The sequence below is a fragment of the Lontra canadensis genome, unplaced genomic scaffold, assembly GCF_010015895.1.
Source record: "Lontra canadensis isolate GAN:19392208 unplaced genomic scaffold, GSC_riverotter_1.0 scaffold150, whole genome shotgun sequence".
NCBI classification, from domain to species: domain Eukaryota; kingdom Metazoa; phylum Chordata; class Mammalia; order Carnivora; family Mustelidae; genus Lontra; species Lontra canadensis.
In genome coordinates this window covers 1,347,754-1,369,607 of record NW_022631144.1, presented here as the reverse complement: position 1 = coordinate 1,369,607, position 21,854 = coordinate 1,347,754, and the positions used below count along the sequence as shown (strand labels likewise).

General features: G+C 38.3%; 1 protein-coding gene across 4 annotated transcripts in view; it reads left to right on the top strand.

Moving 5' to 3' along the window:
• Window positions 1–16,193, top strand: part of GNPTAB (N-acetylglucosamine-1-phosphate transferase subunits alpha and beta) — a 76,962-nt gene extending 60,769 nt beyond the window's left edge. For all 4 annotated transcript variants that reach the window (XM_032844291.1, XM_032844290.1, XM_032844294.1 and 1 more), the window contains 5 exons: window positions 1,272–1,357; window positions 1,614–1,712; window positions 4,656–4,823; window positions 7,772–7,862; window positions 14,756–16,193. In XM_032844291.1, the coding sequence (XP_032700182.1) occupies window positions 1,272–1,357; window positions 1,614–1,712; window positions 4,656–4,823; window positions 7,772–7,862; window positions 14,756–14,833 (522 nt within the window). In that variant the 3' untranslated portion in view covers window positions 14,834–16,193. The remainder of the gene's footprint in view (window positions 1–1,271; window positions 1,358–1,613; window positions 1,713–4,655; window positions 4,824–7,771; window positions 7,863–14,755) is intronic.
• The last annotated feature ends 5,661 nt before the right edge of the window (window positions 16,194–21,854 follow it).

Sequence of the window (21,854 nt, the reverse complement as noted above, 5' to 3'; positions counted from 1 at the left end):
CTCTATATTTATATCTTTGGTAGACAGCAGAAGTTCAGATAATCCGGAATCATTTATATCTTTTCTTTCTCCTATCTAGTGGATGTTAAGCTAATATTGAGATTAGTTGCTAATATTCTATAATCAGACATCTGTTCATTAAGGACAGCAGAGGATAGCCAATGAGAATACTTCAGAGAGTTTTGCTGGTGTTCACTCTCACCCAAGACTTCTGTTTCCCCCACCTGTACTTTCATTTCTGTCCCTCACTGTCTTTTCTCCTCCCCTTTTCTAGCTTTCTCTTATAAACTTTGTGTTCCTAGTAAGACTACAGTTACCAGGCCCCTGCGTTTACACAGAACTTGCAGAAATGTGTTCTTCCCTAAGGAAGGTGATTTATACATAGAAAACAGTTACTATTCTTGTCCTGTTAGAGACATGATGAAAGATTATTGAGATTTAGTTTGCTTTTGAAATGCATACATTTTCTCTCATTAGCAGAGTATTTTAGTATTTGCTAGCTTTCTGGCATGAGACTGAGAATCAGCAAATACCCTTTTAAGAATTAAGTAAAGGGGGGCACCTGGGTGGCTCAGTGGGTTAAAGCCTCTGCCTTCAGCTCAGGTCATGGTCTCAGGGTCCTGGGATCGAGCCCCGCATCGGGCTCTCTGCTCAGCGGGGAGCCTGCTTCCCCCCCTCTCTCTCTGCCTGCCTCTCTGCCTACTTGTGATCGCTCTCTCTCTCTCTCTGTTAAATAAATAAATAAAATATTTTAAAAAAAAAAAGAATTAAGTAAAGGCTGCTTGCTAATGTTAATAAGTTAGGCTTGAGGTTCATACAAATAAACTACTTGGAGCATGAATACTAACAGCATTTGTTAGCATTACTCGAATGAACTCTTAGCAAGGTTTTGGCTTCATTACTGTAATTAACTGTGATTATATCTAGGATAAAGTATTTCCCAATTAGGTTAAGAATGACAAGTTATCTTATGAGTATGAATGACATAGACCAGTTCATTACAATTTATGTTAGAAATTTATTCTACCAGTAACTAACAAGACTATTTTAACAGTGTATAGCAATGTGTGATTAAAATCAAAATTTATTTACAAAAACAGGCAATTAGCCTGCAGGCTGTTCCATGCCAATTTGACTTTTTCAAATACTGAATTAAAGTATTTGTCTTGATTATGGAGTCTTTGGTCCCTCCTTAAATTTTGCCCTGAGGTTAGTGCTTCACCTATCCCACCCAGGTCTTGGTCTGATGCATTGTTTGTATTTTCTCATAGCCACCAGTCACTAAGAGTCTAGTAACCAACTGTAAACCAGTAACTGATAAAATCCACAAAGCATATAAGGACAAAAACAAATATAGGTAAGTTGTACATACATTTTCTCTGTTTAGTTTAAGAATAATTGTAGGAGTCTGGCATTTTCATAATTTTACAATAGGTTATCTCCTAAGCCTTCTTTTAAAATTTATATGAGGTGGTTTTGTTTAATAATACTAAAAGAGTAAGTCATTCTCAGGATATTGACTGTTAAAGTTTTATAAAATACTTTTCTTATTTAAATTCTGTTTTTATTTCCATGTAAATATTTACACTCTTTAAATATGTTTTGATACTTAGGTTTGAAATCATGGGAGAAGAAGAAATTGCTTTTAAAATGATCCGTACCAATGTTTCTCATGTGGTTGGCCAGTTGGATGATATAAGAAAAAACCCCAGGTACTTTTTTCTTAACCGGTAAACTTTACTTTTTTGAGTACTTTTAGGTTCACAGCAAAATTGAACAGAAAATACAGAGAATTCCCATAACTTTAAAAAATGATCTTTTTCTTTTTTAAAATTTTTTATTAACATATAATATATTATTTGCCCCAGGGTTACAGGTCTGTGAATCATCAGGCTTACACATTTCACAGCACTCAACGGAGCACATACCCTCCCCAATGTCCATAACCCTTTAAAAAAAAATTTTGAGAAGAGAGCGTGTATGCACAAGCCAATGGGGGAGGGGAGAGGCAGAGGGAGAAGCAAACTCCCTGCTGAGAATGGAGCCCGATGTGGGGCTCGAGCTCAGGGCCCCAGGATCATGACCTGAGCTAAAGGCTGATGCCTAACCAACTGAGCCACCCAGACACCCCAAAAAATGATCTTTAATTATGCAAATAGACATGATAAAAGGTGACTCAAGAGAAGGAAGTGGCTTATTTTGTTTGGAGCAGATGGAATGCAGAGCAGGCAGAGGGAGCTAAGCAAGGAGCCCAATGTGGAACTCGATCCCAGGACTCTGGGATCATGACCTGAGCCGAAGGCAGAGGCTTTAACCCACTGAGCCACCCAGGCGCCCCCTGACTGAAGTTTTAAGGATAGGTTTGCCCCCATTAACGAGGAGTCTGGACTAGGCAGAATCCAGGCTTTGCTTTTCCCTCAGGCCTGTTCCTCTCTGTTGCCCTCCTGCTTTTGTTGGCTTCATCTTCAGGCTGGAGATAGGGGAGCCACAGCAATTCTAGATGTCTCTGCAGATGGAGCTATGCTCTGAGACAAAGGGATTGCCCCTTTGTATGTAGGGTATGCTGTCTCCCCATTCATTCTTTTTTTTTTTTTTTTAGATTTGAGAGAGCAGAAAGAGTGCACGTTGTGGGGAGGGGTGCACAGAGGGACAAGTATACTCCCCACTGAGCATGGACCCTCCCCCCCCAACCCTATGAGGGGCTCCATCCCATGACCCTGAGATCATGACCTGAGCAGAAATCAAGAATCAGACATTTAACCAACTGAGTCATCCAGGCGCCCCAGACCCCCATTCTTACATCTGTCACCGTGAAAAGGATTCACATTCACACAGGAGCTATCTCTGGGATGGAGTGGGCTTGCCTCCCATTGAGTCAGCTCATGGGGATAGAAATACTGAGCAAAATGCAAACTCCTTTTAGAAGAAAGGGGATGATGTTTATTATGCACCCAGCAGGGTCTAATTTAGTTGTTGTCCACACATACCCTTTGTCTCATGCGTATACTTTCTTTAATTTCTCCCAATGTTACAAAAAATTTTGGAGATAAAGGAAAATGGAAAAAAAACTACAATAAATCCCATATTTAACCCAGATTTTAAAATGTCAGCGTTTTATTATACTTACTTGATCTGTCTATATACACACGCGCGTGCGCACACACACACACACACACACATACACACAAAACAGGTTTTGTTTTTATTTTGTTGATGCTGTTTGCTGAACCATTTGAAATTTAGTTTCAGGCATCCATACATTTTACTGGTAATTATTCTAGTACATATCTTCTAAAACAAAATCATTCTCCTTTATACTAAAGACAGTTAACACATAACTAACACACAATCTGTTAACACTAAGTAATACCATCTAATAGATAATCCGTATTCATATTTCCCTAGTTGCATCCAGATGCCCTGTATAGCTATTTTTTTTTTAAATGCAGGATCTAGTCAAGGCTTGTGCATTGTATTTGGTTGATATCTCTTTAGTATCCTTTAATTTGAAACAGTCCCCAAGAGAGTAGATAGGATAATGAATTTTTACCCACCACTCATCTTCAGTAAGAAGTGATTGTTAGAAGTTGTTCTTCTTTCATCTACACACATCCAGTCCTTTACTACCACTTCCTGATTATTTGTATGTAAACCTCAGACATTGTTTCATTTTATCTCTAGATATTTAAAATATGTTTCTCTATAACAGCTCTTTCAAAATAACCACCATATCATTATTTTAACCTTAATATGATAGCCATCTGGTCAATATACATATTTCCCTAGTTGTCTTTTCTAAGCATTTATGTTTTTTATTGGTTTGAAGTGGTAGCAAGTAAATTCACTGCAGTTAAGTCTATCGGTTTTTCCTCAATCTCTTTTTAACCATACAATTTTGTATGTGTATATGAAGAAATCCCTATACTTTGGACTACTTTGATTGTATCTCATGTTCCCACTTTTTCTTATAAATTGGTAGTTGGATCTGAGAGCTTTATTAGATTTAAGTTTGGTGAGGGTTTTTTGTGTTTTTTTGGTCTGTTTTAAATTTTAGCACATGTACTTCAAAAGTGGTGTTATCCCTGCCTGCTGTTTTAATGGGCCCTCAGTTTCGTGACTTTGCCTTAAAGGGAACTTGAAACAGTAGGGAAGCATGACAGTAAGGTGCCATAACTCTAGTACCTTAGTTGGAGACATATTAAGAAAAGTCATCAAACTCATAGATTCTATAGCTGTAAGGCACCATCTTTATCTTAATTATCTCTATCACTATTCTTAGTAATATAACCATAATAGAACTTGGTTTTAGGTGGTCACCAATTTCTTCTCTGGCTGCCAACAAAATGCTCTAATCAGTAAACTGTATTTATTAAACACTTAATTGGGGACATGTTAAACAGAAATCATTAAATTAATTTATTCCAACAACTAGAAGCACTTTTAAGATTATCTTCCCTAGTTCTCTTTGTTTTACAGATGAGGAAAATCCAAAGAAAAATTTTATAGAACATTCTTCCCCCAGAGAATCATATCAGCACATATAACAAATTGGAACATGAGTCCATTTAAAATATACTTGGAATCTACATTTCTTGTTTTATTTTGTCAGGATCATTCTCATGATAGCCAATAACCCTGAATCTTTATTTTTCTAGGAAGTTTGTTTGCCTGAATGACAACATAGACCATAATCATAAAGATGCCCAGACAGTGAAAGCTGTTCTCAGGGACTTCTATGAATCCATGTTCCCCATACCATCCCAGTTTGAGCTGCCAAGGGAGTATCGAAACCGTTTCCTTCATATGCATGAGCTACAGGAGTGGTAAGGTCTCATGCTCACGTGTGTGTGTGTGTGTGTGTGTGTGTGTGTTTATGAGTGATGAAATTCCTTTAATGTACTATTTGATCTATAATTACTTTGTAAAAATACACTTAAAAGATTTTATTGAGCTTACTGGCCAAGCACATCTGCTGAGTATCATTCATTGCCATCAGAATAGCTACCTCGTTTCTTGAGAATCTGCTATATGGCAGGAGAACATGGTAATAGAAGCTGCATGATTTGCTCAAGGTGAAGTAACTGATAAGTGGTAAATCCCGCCTGATTCCCAGCCTTCCATATGTCCACTGTAATCCAAAGCTGCTTTATAATGTTTCCTTCATGTCTTATTTTACTACTGTTTACCCCATGCCAGGTGCTGGGAATACATAGATGAAAGGAGTACGGTACCAGGTTTTGAGGCCCTCAGTCCCTGCAGGGAGACAGGCTGCAGGCGGACCGTTGTGGTATCAAGTGCTCTGACAGGGTTCAGTGCTACTGGAGTATGAATGAGGGAGCAGCCAGTTCTCTTAGGGGAAGGCACCATTTGGACTTGGTTTTGAATTATGAAAAGGACTTCCCAAGTAGAAAGGACATTCCTGGTAGAAGAAATGGCATGTACAAGGCACAGGAGTATAAAAGAGAGTGCCTGGAGAGCAAAAGGAGAGATTGTGAAGGGCTCTATCTGAATTGACTTTTTTCTTTAGAGAATGGGGTTTCCTAAGAGAAATTTTTTTAGATGTTTGTAGTGATCAGACTTGGATGATCACAATCCAAATCCACATGATTTGGAAAAGTAACTGGTGAGGCAGTGTTATCTGGAAACTGGAAGCAGGGAGACAAGTATTAAGCATTTCAGGAGCTCTGAAGCAGGGTGTGAACCAAGGGCCACAGCTCAGGGAATAGAGAGAAAGCAGAAGACAGAATTGGGAGAGATTGTAGGGAGGAAATTAGCAACCTTGGCAACTAGAACTCTTTGGTGTATTGGAGTTGGGTAAGTGAGCCCCTTAGCATGTATATTGCTAATAGCTGTGTATTTTTATTTTCAGAAGGAGAAGTTATTACTAATTTGTGGGTCTTATCTTCTAGGAATGGTTTCTCATTTTTACTTTCTTTTATTTAGCTCAGAGGAAAAAGATCTCTGGATGGTTTCAAGTGTTAACTCCTCAAATCCAGTTTGTGACTACATTTATCTTCAAGGGCCCAACTAAATAAGAAAGGAGTGGGCTTAAGAATACTTTGAGAGGACTTTGATTTCTGTGTTACACAAATAAGATGAATCAGGTGTAATTCCCTAAACTGGGGGGCTTCATTTTCTTCATCCTGTTCAGCATCTGTGTCTTTTCTTACTGCTGGGCCTCCACTACCACCTTGCCTTCTAGAAACTTCACTTTTTCTCTTTCCTTTCATGACATTGTGGTTGAGTCCCCTGTCACCTTTCTCTGGTTTCCCAATAGGCTTTCTTCCTGTTCTCCTTCCTTGGGTATAACACTTTCTACACTGTACAGCAGTCTGTTTGGTGCATTTGCCCCTCCTGATTGACTATAAGCTCTCTTCATGGGCAGAGATGGTGTCTTGCTCTTCTCTGAGTGCACAGTGCCTTTCTAGCACATAGTACATGCTCAGTGGATGAATGGCTGAGGGAACCTCCAGCTATTATCAGATTCTCTGGTTGCTGGGACAGCTTAGCTATATTAGAGCTTCTGGCTTCTTAGCTCTTTAAATTACATATCGATTCTGAATGACACCATAGACATTAGAACTAACTGTGCTAGTTGTGATCCTGTTATGAGACATAGGAAATTCAGGAGGAAATTGGAGATACTATTAACAATATGGGACTTGAAGTAGAGACATCTACACAAGATAAGCTGTAAAAGAGAATCTGGAACTCAGCACAGAGGCCTGCATTGATGGCTATTAGAATATCTTCTAAGCCTTATGTTAAGCATATGTTTAGTCTTCATAATAAATTATTACTTCCACAGTACAGATGAGGAAACTGCTCTACTGCTTCTAACCCCAGTATCCTATCTTCAAGTCCAGTTGATTCTACTCTTAGATTATCTCTTCTGTTGCTTGTTTTCTTTCTCTCACTTGTCTTCATTATGTTTTCATACCCAGACTAACACAACTGGCTGCCTGGTCACCTCTGGTCACCTGACATGCATCCTTCGGATGGCCACCATTTTTATTCCAGTTGTCACACATACATCCACACCTGCCATTTCATATACTTTCCCACTAGAGTATTATTTCCAAACCCTATTGCATATTTTTCCAGAATACCTGCAGTTTATGCCCACCTGCCTTGCCATGGCTTTAGCTCTCTTCCTGATGTCCCTAGGCCAGACTTCACTCATTTCTACAGGACTCAGCCTGCTCCTCTGTGATGCTCACTGCCTTACTCCGTTAAATGCTTTCATTTAAGGTCCCCCACCCCACTGCAAGGCTTAAATGAAATACTACTGAATCTGAGGTGCTTTCCTCATTTCTCTGTTTTTCCACAAGACTTTGCTTTTGATAGTACATTTTTTGTTCCATCTTGTGTGATGGCTAGTCATCTGCATGTCAGTGACTCCCCACGCTTACAAACAGTTTAGAGCAAGAACTTCTGGTTTATCTGTCTGTATCCACAGAAAGTGTTGATTAAGTGACTGTGAAGAAATGGATAGGAATGAAAGTGTACTTTTGTTTAAATGCTAAAAGTAATTTTCTTTTGAAGTCCTATCCTCTGCTGGGTAACTTTTATAATTCAAATATAATATTTACTATGATGTAATGAAAAATCTGATCTAATGTGGAAATATACATTGTATTAACATTTTCAAATTGCCTCCAGACAATGTTTTTGTGTTTCACAACTTTAGGCTAAACTAGTATATAATTAATTCTGATATAGTGGTACTATGCACAGAACTACATATTTGCTTTCTTCTTTCTCTGAACAGGAGAACATATCGAGACAAATTGAAGTTTTGGACTCACTGTGTGCTGGCAACATTGATTATGTTTACTATATTCTCATTTTTTGCTGAACAGGTAAGTCTTACATATTTTATGTGGGGATCAAACATTATTTATTATGTATGTATGTATGTATTTAAATATTTTTATTTATTTATTTGACACAGAGAGAGATCACAAGTAGGCAGGCAGAGAGAGAAGGGGAAGCAGGCTCCCTGCTGAACAGAGAGCCTGATGCAGGGCTCGATCCCAGGACCCTGAGATCATGACCTGAGCTGAAGGCAGAGGCTTAACCCATTGAGCCACCCAGGTGCCCCCAAACATTATTTTTTAGTATAAGAATATCTGATTCTTTAAAAAGTGATATGAATTCACAGGAAAATTTTAATTTTTTCTTTTAGCTTCTAACTCAGATATTAACATGTTAAACAGATTTCATAATATTCAGGCAGCAAACATAATAGCCTTTTATTCCTTAATCTTCTAGATGCACTTTCAGTATTCTTTTTACCTGGAACTCAGTAGATTAACTTGTAGACATCAAGATAAAACTGAAAACCTCTATTTCTAACCAAAAGACCCACCTAGAATCCTCATCTGATACTGATTTTGTATGGTTTTTCGATTTTTCTTTTCTTACAACCTTTCTAAAAGTGACTGCAGTGACTTATCTTCAGACCTCCTACTCTTCTGTGGACAGTGCCCATTTGTGCTCACATTTCTCCCAATTACATTTCCTTTGGATTGCTGGAATTTCTCTCCTTGCAGGCACATATATACAGCCTTCTTCAAGTGAAGTCCCAGAAGTAGAAGGGAGGTTAGTGAGGTAAAAAGAAAGGGACCATAGAATCCTTACTTGGTGTAGGCATGAAATGGTCGGAAGAGAAAGGGAATGGTGTCTCGGCTGACCTGACTTACCTGGGGCAAGCAGACCTCACCTCAGCCTCCACCTGAGGTGACTGCTGAGTGGAGCCTTTCTAGTTGTCAATTATGGGAAACTTGCACTGAGTTTACTTAAACTGGGAAGGAGAAGGAGGCTGAAGTATTGAGAACATTAGAAATAAACAGTGCCTGGGCTTCTTGCCATAAATGGAAGGAAATAAAAACATGGGAGATTGGGCAGGTAAGCAGGACTGCAGTTTAAATCTTCATCCACTTCCTAGCAAATATCAGTTCTGTTCTTATTGCCATTATTCCGGGCTAGTAAAACTCTCCCTGCTCTAGAACTGAGGTCACTGAGGAATTAGGAGTCAGCAGTGTGCCTGCCTACAATGGAAGAAAAGATAGATTGGCTGAAAGGAGCAGCTGACAGCAGTGGGAAGGAACAGGAGTGCCAGTCTTTCATCTGTGTCACTTATACCCATAGAGAAAAGGGAACCAGAGAGGCAAGGAGGGAGAGAAGAGGGGAAGAATAAATCCTCTTTTTTCTCTGTCTCGTTGTTCTCAAAAGTCTCAGGGACAAAGAGTAAATCCTGAAAGCAGCTCGGGACAAGAGGTCCGTAACCTACTATGGTAGAAAATATTAGATTGGCAGCAGACCTATCTGCAGAGACCTGGCAGGCCAGAAAGGACTGGCATGATATATTCAGGCACTAAATAAGAAAAATATGCAGTCAAGCATACTATATCCAGCTAGGCTGTCATTGAAAACAGGAGAGGTAAAAAGCTTCCAGGACAAACAGAAGCTAAAAGAATTTGCAAACACCAAACCAGCCCTACAGGAAATACTGAAATGGGTCCTCTAAGCAAAGAGAGCCTAAAAGTAACAGACCAGAAAGGATCAGGGGCAATATACAGTAACAGTCACCTTACAGGCAATACAATGGCACTAAATTCATATCTTTCAATAGTTACTCTGAATGTAAATGGGCTAAATGCCCCAATTAAAAGACACAGGGTATCAGGATGGATAAAAAAACAAGACCCATCAATACGCTATCTACAAGAAACTCATTTCAGAACCAAAGACACCTCCAGATTTAAAATGAGGGGGTGGAAAACAATTTACCATGCTAATGGACATCAAAAGAAAGCTGGGGTGGCAAGCCTTATATCAGCCAAAGACTATAATAAGAGATGAGGAAGGACACTATATCATACTTAAAGGGTCTGTCCAGAAGAAAGAGAAATTAAGGAGTCCATCCCATTTACAATTGCACCCAAAACTATAAGATACCTAGGAATAAACCTAACCAAAGAGACTAAGAATCTATACACAGAAAACTATAAAGTACTCATGAAAGAAATTGAGGAAGACACAAAGAAATGGAAAAATGTTCCATGCTCCTGGATTGGAAGAATAAATATTGTGAAAATGTCTATGCTACCTAAAGCAATCTACACATTTAATGCAATTCCTATCAAAGTACCATCCATTTTTTTCAAAGAAATGGAACAAATAATCCTAAAATTTATATGGAACCAGAAAAGACCGCGAATAGCCAAAGGAATATTGAAAAAGAAAGCCAGAGTTGGTGGCATCACAATTCCGGACTTCAAGCTCTATTACAAAGCTGTCATCATCAAGACAGCATGGTACTGGCACAAAAACAGACACATAGATCAATGGAACAGAATAGAGAGCCCAGAAATAGACCCTCAACTCTATGGTCAACTAATCTTCGACAAAGCAGGAAAGAATGTCCAATGGAAAAAAGACAGCCTCTTCAATAAATGGTGTTGGGAAAATTGGACAGCCACATGCAGAAAAATGAAATTGGATCATTTCCTTACACCACACACGAAAATAGACTCAAAATGGATGAAGGACCTCAATGTGAGAAAGGAATCCATCAACATCCTTGAGGAGAACACAGGCAGCAACCTCTTCGACCTCAGCCACAGCAACATCTTCCTAGGAACATCGCCAAAGGCAAGGGAAGCAAGGGCAAAAATGAACTATTGGGATTTTATCAAGATTAAAAGCTTTTGCACAGCAAAGGAAACAGTTAACAAAACCAAAAGACAACTGACAGAATGGGAGAAGATATTTGCAAACGACATATCAGATAAAGGGCTAGTGTCCAGAATCTATAAAGAACTTAGCAAACTCAACACCCAAAGAACAAATAATCCCATCAAGAAATGGGCAGAAGACATGAACAGACATTTCTGCAAAGAAGACATCCAGATGGCCAACAGACACATGAAAAAGTGCTCCATATCACTCGGCATCAGGGAAATACAAATCAAAACCACAATGAGATACCACCTCACACCAGTCAGAATGGCTAAAATTAACAAGTCAGGAAATGACAGATGCTGGCGAGGATGCGGAGAGAGGGGAACCCTCCTACATTGTTGGTGGGAATGCAAGCTGGTGCAACCACTCTGGAAAACAGCATGGAGGTTCCTCAAAATGTTGAAAATTGAACTACCCTATGACCCAGCAATTGCACTGCTGGGTATTTACCCTAAAGATACAAACGTAGTGATCCGAAGGGGCACGTGCACCCGAATGTTTATAGCAGCAATGTCTACAATAGCCAAACTATGGAAAGAACCTAGATGTCCATCAACAGACGAATGGATAAAGAAGATGTGGTATATATATACAATGGAATACTATGCAGCCATCAAAAGAAATGAAATCTTGCCATTTGCGACAACATGGATGGAACTAGAGGGTATCATGCTTAGCGAAATAAGTCAATCAGAGAAAGACAACTATCATATGATCTCCCTGATATGAGGGAGAGGAGATGCAACATGGGGGGTTAATGTGGTAGGAGAAGAGTAAATGAAACAAGTTGGGATTGGGAGGGAGACAAACCATAAGTGACTCTTAATCTCACAAAACAAACTGAGGGTTGCTGGGGGGAGGGGGGTGGGAGGGGGGTAGGGTTATGGACATTGGGGAGGGTATGTGCTATGGTGAGTGCTGTGAAGTTTGTAAACGTGGAGACTCACAGACCTGTACCCCTGGGGGAAAAAATATATATATATATATGTTTATAAAAAATAAAATTATAAAAAAAAAAAAAAATAAAAAAAAAAATAAAGGGTCTGTCCAACAAGAAGATCTAACACTTTTAAATATCTATGTCCCTAACATGGGAGTAGCCAGTTATAAAAACCAATTAACAACAAAATCAAAATCAAAGAAACACATCAACAATAATACAATAATAGTAGAACACTTTAACACCCCCTCCCTCCCTGAAGTGGATGGACTATCTAAGCAAAAGATTAACAAGGAAATAAAGGCTTTAAATGATATACTGGATCAGATGGGCATCACAGATATATTGACAACATTCCATCCCAAAGCAACAGAATACACCTTCTTTTCTAGTGCACATGGAACATTCTCCATAATAGATCCCATCCTGGCATACAAATCAGGTCTCAATCAGTATCAAAAGATTGGGATCATTCCCTGCATATTTTCAGACCACAGTGCTTTGAAACTAGAATTCAACCACAAGAGGGAAGTTGGAAAGAACTGAAACACATGGAGGCTAAAGAGCATCCTAATAAAGAATGAATGGGTCAACCAGGAAATTAAAGAAGAATTTAAAAAATGCATGGAAACAAATGAAAATGAAAACACAACTGTTCAAAATCTTTGGGATACAGCAAAGGTGGTCCTGAGAGAAAGTATATAGCCATAAAAGCCTTTCTCAAGAAACAAGAAAGGTCTCAAAAACACAACCTAACCCTACACCTAAAAGAGCTGGAAAAGAGCAAAGAAATCCTGAACCCAGCAGGAGAAGAGAAATAATAAAGACCAGAGAAGAAATCAATGAAATAGAAACCAAAAGAACAGTAGAACAGATCAATGAAACTAGGAGCTGGTTCTTTGAAATAATAAGATCGATAAACCCCTGGCCAGACTTAACCAAGAAGAAAAGAGAAAGGACCCAAATTAATAAAATCATGAATGAAAGAGGAGAGATCACAACCAACACCAAAGAAACACAGACAATTTTAAGAACATATTATGAGCAACTATCATCAGCAAATTTGACAATCTGGAATAAATGGATACATTCCTGGAGACACATAAACTACCAAAACTGAACCAGGAAGAAACAAAAAACCTGAACAGATCCATAATCAGTAAGGAGACTGAAGCAGTCATCAAAAATCTCCCAACAAAGAGCCCAGGGCCAGATGGCTTCCCACAGGAATTCTACCATACATTTAAAGAAGTATTAACACCTATTCTCCTGAAACTGTTCCAAAAAATAGAAATGGAAGGGAAACTTCCAAACTCATTTTATGAGGCCAGCATTACCTTGATCCCAAAACCAAAGACCCCATCAAAAATGTGATTTACAGACCAATATCGCTGATGAACATGGATGCAAAAATTCTTAGCAAAATACTAGCCAGTAGGATCCAACAGTACATTAAAAGGATTATTCACTACAACCATGTGGGATTTATTCCTGGGTTGCAAGGTTGGTTCAACATCCAATCAATGCGATATAAGACAGTAATAAAAGAAAGAACAGGAACCATATGATACCCTCAATAGATGCTGAAAAAGCATTTGACAAAGTACAGCAACCTTCCCTGATCAAAACTCTTCACAGTTGGGGCGCCTGGGTGGCTCAGTGGGTTAAAGCCTCTGCCTTCGGCTTGGGTCATGATCTCAGGGTCTTGGGATCGAGCCCCGCATCGGGCTCTCTGCTCGGTGGGGAGCCTGCTTCCCCCACCCTGCTCTGTGCCTGCCTCTCTGTCTGCTTGTGATCTCTCTGTCAAATAAATAAATAAAATCTTAAAAAAAAAACTTATAAAACTCAACACCCAAAGAACAAATAATCAAATCAAGAAATGGGCAGAAGACATCAACAGACATTTCTGGAAAGAAGACATCCAAATGGCCAGTAGACATATGAAAAAGTGCTCCACATCACTTGGCCAGGGAAATAAAAATCAAAACCACAATGATACACCACCTCACACCAGTCAGAATGGCTAAAATTAACCAGTCAGGAAACGGCAGGTTTTTGGTGAGGATGCGGATTAAGGGGAACCCGCCTACATTACTGGTGGGAATGCCAGCTGGTGCAGCCACCCTGGAAAATATACCAGTATGGAGTTTCCTCAAAAAGTTGAAAATAGAGCTACCCTACGACCCAGCAATTACGCTACTGGGTATTTACCCTGAAGATACAAATGTAGTGATCTGAAGGGGCATGTGCACTCGAATGTTCATAGCAGCAATGTCCACAATAGCAAGACTATGGAAAGAGCCTAGATGTTCATTAATAGATGAATCAATAAAGAAGTGGTATATATCTACAGTGGAATACTATGCAGCCATCAAAACCCCTGAAATCTTGCCATTTGCAACGATGACGTGGATGGAACTAGAGGGTGTTATGCTAAGCGAAATAAGACAGAGAAAGACAATTATCATGATCTCTCTGATATGAGAAATTTGAGGGGCAGGGTGGGGGTCATGGGGGGAAGGGAGGGAAAAAGTGAAACAAGATGGGACCGGGAAGGAAGATAAACCGTAAGAGACTCTTAAAATCAGGAAACAAATTGAGGGGTGCTGGGGGCAGGAGAGGGGGGAGGGATAGAGTCACTGGATTAAGGACATTGGGTAGGGTATGTGCAACAGTGAGTGCTGTGAATTGTGTAAAACTGATGATTCACAGACCTGTAGCCCTGAAACAATTATTACATTATATGTTAATAAAAAGTAAATATGTTTGGTAATCACTGTGTAAAAATATGTAGTTAAAAGGTCTTTATGGGCCAAAATAATTTTAGTCTTTGTGTGTTTAAATATTTTGTGGGCATATATTTAGGCATATTGACCCTATAATGAAAGTATTGGTTGGTTTTATTTTGGGGAGGAATGATGGAGACTTGTTTGCTCTATTTTTTGTTTTTTGTTTTTTTTTTTTTAAATGTAGAAGATTGTGGAAATGATAGAGGTCATAGGACTCTAAGTTTAAAGTTTGTCAACATGGAGAATTAAAATTTATTTTCTGTCTTTGATATTCTAGTTAATTGCACTTAAGCGGAAGATATTTCCCAGGAGGAGGATACAGAAAGAAGCTAGTCCTGATCGAATCAGAGTATAGAAGATCTTCGTTTGAAAATCATCTACCTCAGCATTCACTGAGCATTTTGAAACTGGCATCCTAGAGATGTCTTCGTGATGTGATGCTTACCCAGCCTGGCTTGAAGAAGGAAAAGCATCCAGTACAATACTTGTTTTGTGGCATGAATGTAGCCTCCTGACCAGGAATTGTTTAACCAAGACATGGAAAACTTGTGTGTTGAGCAGCTCTGACCTGGTTTTACTTTTAAAGCATTTGCTCATGGACCCATCATTCTTTTTATGAAAAATCTGACAAGATAAAGCTGCCAAGTTCCCATAGCAGCTATTTCCAACTAACTTTCACATGAGACGCCTAAGCCAGCTTGGGAACCATTGCTAAGTGATCCCAGTCTTTGCATTCTAAAGTCTTTTGCTGCAGTTTTACATCTTTGTTGTTTTTTGTTTTTGTTTTTTCCATTTTCTATTTTTAAAATAAGTAGCTACTAAGTTGACTAGTTAACCCTTACTTCTGAAAATAATGAATTGGGATATCTAAACATGTTTTTATCTATGTTATTTAAATAATACAACAATATCACCTTCTATTGGCAATACCTAAATTATGGATTCTATTAACATTTAAGACCATAAGTGGTCAAACTACTGATGAGATCAATGACTGACAGCTGAAGTACTTTGTGCTTGTTTACTTCAGCCCCTAAGAATGTGATTTCATGCAGAGGCCTAATTACAAAGGGCTAGAATTAAGTAGCAAAGCTACCTTCCAGATGTAATTATGTTTCGGAAATGTACATATTCAAACAGAAGTGCCTCATTTTAGAAATGAGTAGTGCTGATGGTACTGGCACATTACAGTGGTGTTTTTTTAAATGCTCAGTATATTCTAGTAGCTAGCTCTTTCAGCTGGTTTCGTATAATGCAGAGGTCAGCAAACTTTCTGTAAAAAGTCACATAGTAAATATTTGCAGGCCACAGGTGTCTCTGTTGCATATTCTTTATTGTTTAGTTTTAGTGTTTTTTTTTTTTTTTAACTTTTAAAAATGTCAAAAAACCATGTTTAGCTTGCAGCTGTACAAAAACAGGCCACCAGCTGGATTTGGCCCACAGGCCATTGTTTGCTGACCACTGGGATAGAGAATTTGTATTTTTATGTATGAGTAAGCCCTGATGTTCAGCTTTTATTTATATCATCATATGGTGGATTTCTGGAGATTAGATTCCATAAGTCCATTTTGAACTCTAACAGGTATTTTAAGATCATGATCTCGAACAGTATTCTTTCAACACATATTTTGTAAAAAGAACTTGTGATGTAAATAGTGTGTTTGTGCTATGTTATGTATTTCAAAATGTGGAGTCTCATAAAAAATTACATTTTGTCTGATGCTTTGATTTTTAAACTTTTGAGGAATGAGTTTATTGTTATCCAGATTCTGCAGTCACTTGAGGGCTTGTACAGTATATCAGCATCTGTGCTGAACACAACTGAACATAAATTGAAAGTAGTATAAGGAGAGAGTAGTACTATAACATACTGGGGAGTGTCATGTTATAGGAGACATAAATTCCAAATGGGATTTATCCTGTGGTAAAAGTTGAGGAGGTATCTGGGTATCATTCTAAATGTGAAGAATTTATTATAGAAAAATTATAGAGAAATTAACATTTGGGTGTGTTTGTTGGGCATTTCTGTGGTTAGATCTAATTTAGAGCTTAGTAGGTTACTAGGATAGAAAATAGAATCATAGAATATTCATAGAATCATTCATCTAAATGACTCTGTAGTGATTCTGTAGAATCATTGGAACAGAAGAATCTCAGAAGTTGAAGAGTAGTCTGATGGTTTCAAAATTTTAAAGCCTCAGAACCATTAAATGAAATTCTGTAAAAGGCCAATATGTAATATAGAAGAAGGAAAAGCTCCTTGTCCTGCTTGACCCCAGGTGATGCCTCCAAACTCCCAGGCCTGACAGGTAGAGTTTCAAAATAACTTCCTGGAGAACACCCTGCATTCTGTCATCAAAGACACAAGGGCAAGGAAGATGATGTGATTTTTCTAAGATCTCACAGCCAGTTAGAGGCAGAGGTAGGTTGGAGCCCTGATTAGGTCTCTTTTCCCATCCCTGCCAGGCTGTGCTGCCTCTCCAAGACATACAGGCATGAGTGGGTGAAGAGCATATTCGTTGCAGTCAGACTTCTGGACTTTGAGTCCAAGACTGGGACACTGTTTGACTTTCTCCTAAAATGTGGGAGGCAGTAACTGGTGTCTACTGAAGGGCATACGGTGATGATTAAAGGAAATGATGTATGTGATACATCTAGCACAGTGTCTGGGAAGTTACTCCTGCCTGGTAATGTCAGTAGTGATGAAAGTTTGTGGGTAAAGGATTGCTGTCCAGAACACGGGTGAGGTTTTTAGTGTAGTCATTAGGATGAAATGATTACTTTGCACTTAGCTAAGAAAGTTACACATATTCTCATTTTTTTTTAAAAAAAAAGGTGGTTTTTTGCCTACTTCCTTGAAGTATTTTTAAAATTATTTCTACATATACAAAAAAGTATGCAGTCTAATGAGTAACAGCTCAAGGATTTAAAAGGAAAGTGTAATTATAACTGAGGTCAAATTACTTAAGGAAGAAATAGCATCAATCCCACAAAAATTCCTCCAGCGTGTAGAAAACAAACACACCATCTAATTCATCCACTGAGGTGAACACAGCCCCACACCAAAGGTTGGCACAGTTACAATTAGAGAGGGAAGCCACAGGCCATCTGTCTCAAGAATCCCATATGAAAACTAAGAAGCCAGATTCTTAGATCCTTCAAAGGAATGAACAACTCTTTTTTGATCAAACTACATCTACTGCAGGAATGCGAGGTGGATCCAACCTTTGAAAATCAATGCAGTTTATTCAGCAGGACTGAAAAGAGAAACTGCATGATATTCTCAAGGAAACTTTCTTCAAAGAAGATTATAAAAAATTTAAAAGTAGAGTCTAGCACAGTGACTCATCTGCTCAGCTGTTATCAAGATTTGGCACATCGTTTGCTCTATTCTTTATTTCTCTTCGTTGATATAAAAGTAAATCCCAATTTCATGGAGACAGGAGTACAAAGTTTCAGTTGTTAAGGGGAGGTGAACGGGCTTCTTGTCAATCTAACTGCTCCTTCCACTTGCCCTACATCTTAGTGAACACATTGTGTGTGCTAAATGACTTACACTCATAATCCCATTTCATTCTCACCACATTCCCATTTTACCACTGGGGCCTAACTAGTTTAAGTGGCTCACCCAAGGTCTATAACTATTAACTGGCAATGCCAGCTTTTGACCCAAATGTCTCCAGAATTAACTCTTAGCCATTAAGATACACTCAGAATGCAAGGGACAAAAAGAAAAACAAGGGTGGAGGAGGCAGATACATTGCACGACTGTTGCTCAACACAGCCCATGCCTGCCTCCATATGTCAGCTTTTCTCCCCACAGTGGCGTTGTGGCAGCTTCTGACATCTCTCAGAGACGCAGGGAGCTGGTGGAGATGAGTTAATGTGATTTGTGCCCACTTTTATAGCCAGGGAGATGGAGACTTTTACCAAAAGAAGGAGGGAAGGAGAGGAGTATGGGCCTGACAAAAACACAAGCTTCATGTAATAAAGTTTGGGTTAATGTGGAAGACCAAGTTCTTGGATTAAATACTTAAATTGAAGGGAAGCTGCCATACTTGAAAAAAAAATTAGAAAAATCAAATTTGTTTATTAGGATACCGTGAACCTTACAAAATTTTCATTATTGAAAAGGTTCAAAGAAATGTTTGCAAAGCATGAGTACGGTACCTGGCACATAATAAATGCTCCATAAATGGTTCACAGTTATGGTTATAATAGTTCACAATTGGTCCCAAGTTGTCTCTCTGATCCTCCTTATGCTTTCCTCCCCTGCCAGTCTCACCCATGGCCACACACTGTGGCCACACTGCATTTTCCAAAACGTGTTACACACTTTTATTCCTCTGTATCCTCGCAGATACTATTCTTATTGGTTGACCTGACTTTTCCTTGCTTATCTATCCATTAAACTCACTGATAACTCAAGGTGTGAGTCCATCATTAGTTCATCTACTAGAAAGTTTTCTAAGAGACTATCACCTTAGTTCTTTAAAGCAATAAGCAAAGAGGGAAGATGGTATTTAGGCCTTCAAATGACCTTGACAAGATTCTACACCACTGGTTACTAAAGAAAATGAGAGGACATTTTGTCAGGAATCCAGGTAACAGAGTAAATGAGCAAATATGGAGGAGTATTAATGTCTTCTAAGAATCAGCACTGAGTTACTCAAGCATTATTTATAATAGCCAAGATATGGAAACCTAACTGTTGATGGATGGATGGATACAGATGATGTGGTATATATATATTTTCCAAGTTTTTATTTAATTCAAGTTAACATACAGTGTCATGTTGGTTTCAGGAATAGAATTTAGTAATTTATCACTTAAATGTAACACCCAGTGCTCATCACAAGTGCCCTCCTTCATGCCTATACATGTAGCACATCCTCCCACCCACTTCCCCTTCAGCAACCCTCAGTTTGTTCTCTGTAGTTACGGTTTGCCTTCCTCTCTGTTTTCATCTTATTTTTCCTTCCCTTCCACTATGTTCATCTCTTTTGTTTCTTAAATTCCACACGAGAGAAATCCTATGGTATTTGTCTTTCTCTGACTTACTTCGCTTAGCATAATACACTCTAGTTCCATCCATGTTGTGGCAAATGGCAAGATTTCATTCTTTTTTGACGGCTAAACAACATTCCATTGTATATGTACACACACACACCTCTATCCATTCATCAGTCAGTGGACACTTGGGCTCTTTCCAGAGTTTGGCTATTGTTGATAATGCTGTTATCAACATCGGGGTGCATGTATTCCTTTGAATCTGTGTTTTTGTATCCTTTGAGTAAAAACTTAATAGTGCAATTGCTGGGTCATAGGGTAGTTCTATTTTTAACTTTTTGAGGAACCTCCATACTGTTTTGATGATGTGGTACATTTACACAATGGAATACTACTCAGCCATAAAAAGAAGGAGATCTTGCCATGGATGGCCCTTACGAGTATGAGGCTAAATGAGATAAGTCAGAGAAAGATAAATATCATATGATGTTACTTGCATATTGATTGTGGAAAAAAAGCCCTCATAGGTACAGAGAACAGATTGGTGGTTATCAGAGGGGAAGTGGGTTGGGTATGTGAAAGGGTGAATTGAATCAATTATATGGTGACAGTAACTAGACTTATTGTGTTGATCACTTTGTAGTATATGTAAATATTAAATTGTTATACATCTAATATTATAATATATACTAATATAACATACATTATATATTATATCCATTAATATTAATATATTAATTACATTATATGTAATTATTACTATAATGTGTTATAATAATATTACTAATATTATATACCAATATACCAATACTATATAACTTTATCTGAGACTTTAAACAATCAAAGTGTAATCAAATTCAATAAAACCCTGAGGCCTTTGTTTGCTAAAACTTGGATACAAGTAATAAAACATATGATTAAAAATAGGAAAAAAAAACTGGGACACAGTAGCTGAGTCAGTTAAGTATCTGACTCTTGATTTTGGCTAAGGTCATGATCGCAGGGTCATGAGATCGATCCCTACATTGGGATCCATGCTGGACATAGAGGCTGCTTAAGACTCCTCTCTTCCTCTCCCTCTGGCACACATGCCCCCTCCCCCACCGGCTCTCACTCTTAAGAAAAGAAAAGGAAAAGAATTGCAGAGCTGGTAGCAAATTAAGTCAAGTACAAAGTGAAAAAAAATTTTCAAATTACCCAGTGGAAAAATCCATTCATGCACAAAAAATGAAATAATACCCCAAATTTAACTATTATATCTTGGTAGTGAGATTATGAGTGAACTTCATTTCCTTCATTAATTATCTTCTACAAATTGTTTTACAATGAATATTTATTACCTTAACTAAGATAACAATTTAACAATACATTTTAGATAAAATTATAATGACCCATGTTAAATTTTTAGTGGAAAGTAGAATGCTTTTTATTAGCTAACCAAGGGAAAGCTAACTTTGAAAATCCATAAGATGTCCTTGGTTCCATTTTAAGAGACTTCATGTGATGAAACAGTCATTTCAATTCTTGTGTTTTTATTTAGTTGGATAAGGATTAAAACTTGAAACTTACGAATAAAGATGAGTTTTCATTTGGAGCTAGAGAAGCCAAAAGATAACATAATCTAATCTTGATTACTCATGGGGCAGATCCATCATTCATATCTTCTGTTTCTTATTTCCTTTCTAGTTTTCATATTTTTAAGTTATGAGAAAATAAGGCATTGGTGTTAGTATGTCACCAGATGGAGATGTTGAGCTGTTCTTGTTAATGTAGCAAATGAAGTTAGTGGTTCCAAATTTTAGTCCTTATGAGCATGACATGGAGAATTATTTAAAATGCAGATTCCCAGTCCTTACCCACAGAGTTAATTTGGTAGGTTACCATGGGGTCTAGGAATCTGCACTTTAACACCTCTTTCCCCTCCCCCCAACCCACATTTCCCCACTTCATCTTCTGCTAGTGATCCTGACACATGCTGGCCCATGAACCACACTTTGCGAAACTCTTGTATTTGAAGCCATGTATATATGAAAACACTTAGAGAAAGCATACAAATTGAGAACTAAGTAAAACAAGTCCTGGAGAACTCCAACATCTGAGGGTCCATTGAAGAAGGAAGAGTTAACAAAGATACTAAGAAACTGCCAGAATAAGAGGATATCAAGAGAATCTGTAGGTACAGAAGGCAAAGGAAGACAGAATGAAGAAGGGGGAAAAAATGGTTAACAGTTTGACTTGCTGAAAGTCAAATGAGATTAGGACCAGAGAACATGCATTTGATTTAGCAATATGGAGGTCACTGGTCACTTTAGAGTGAGTACAGTTTTAAAGTAGAAAGGACCAAAGGTGGTTTAGTGTGGTTTACA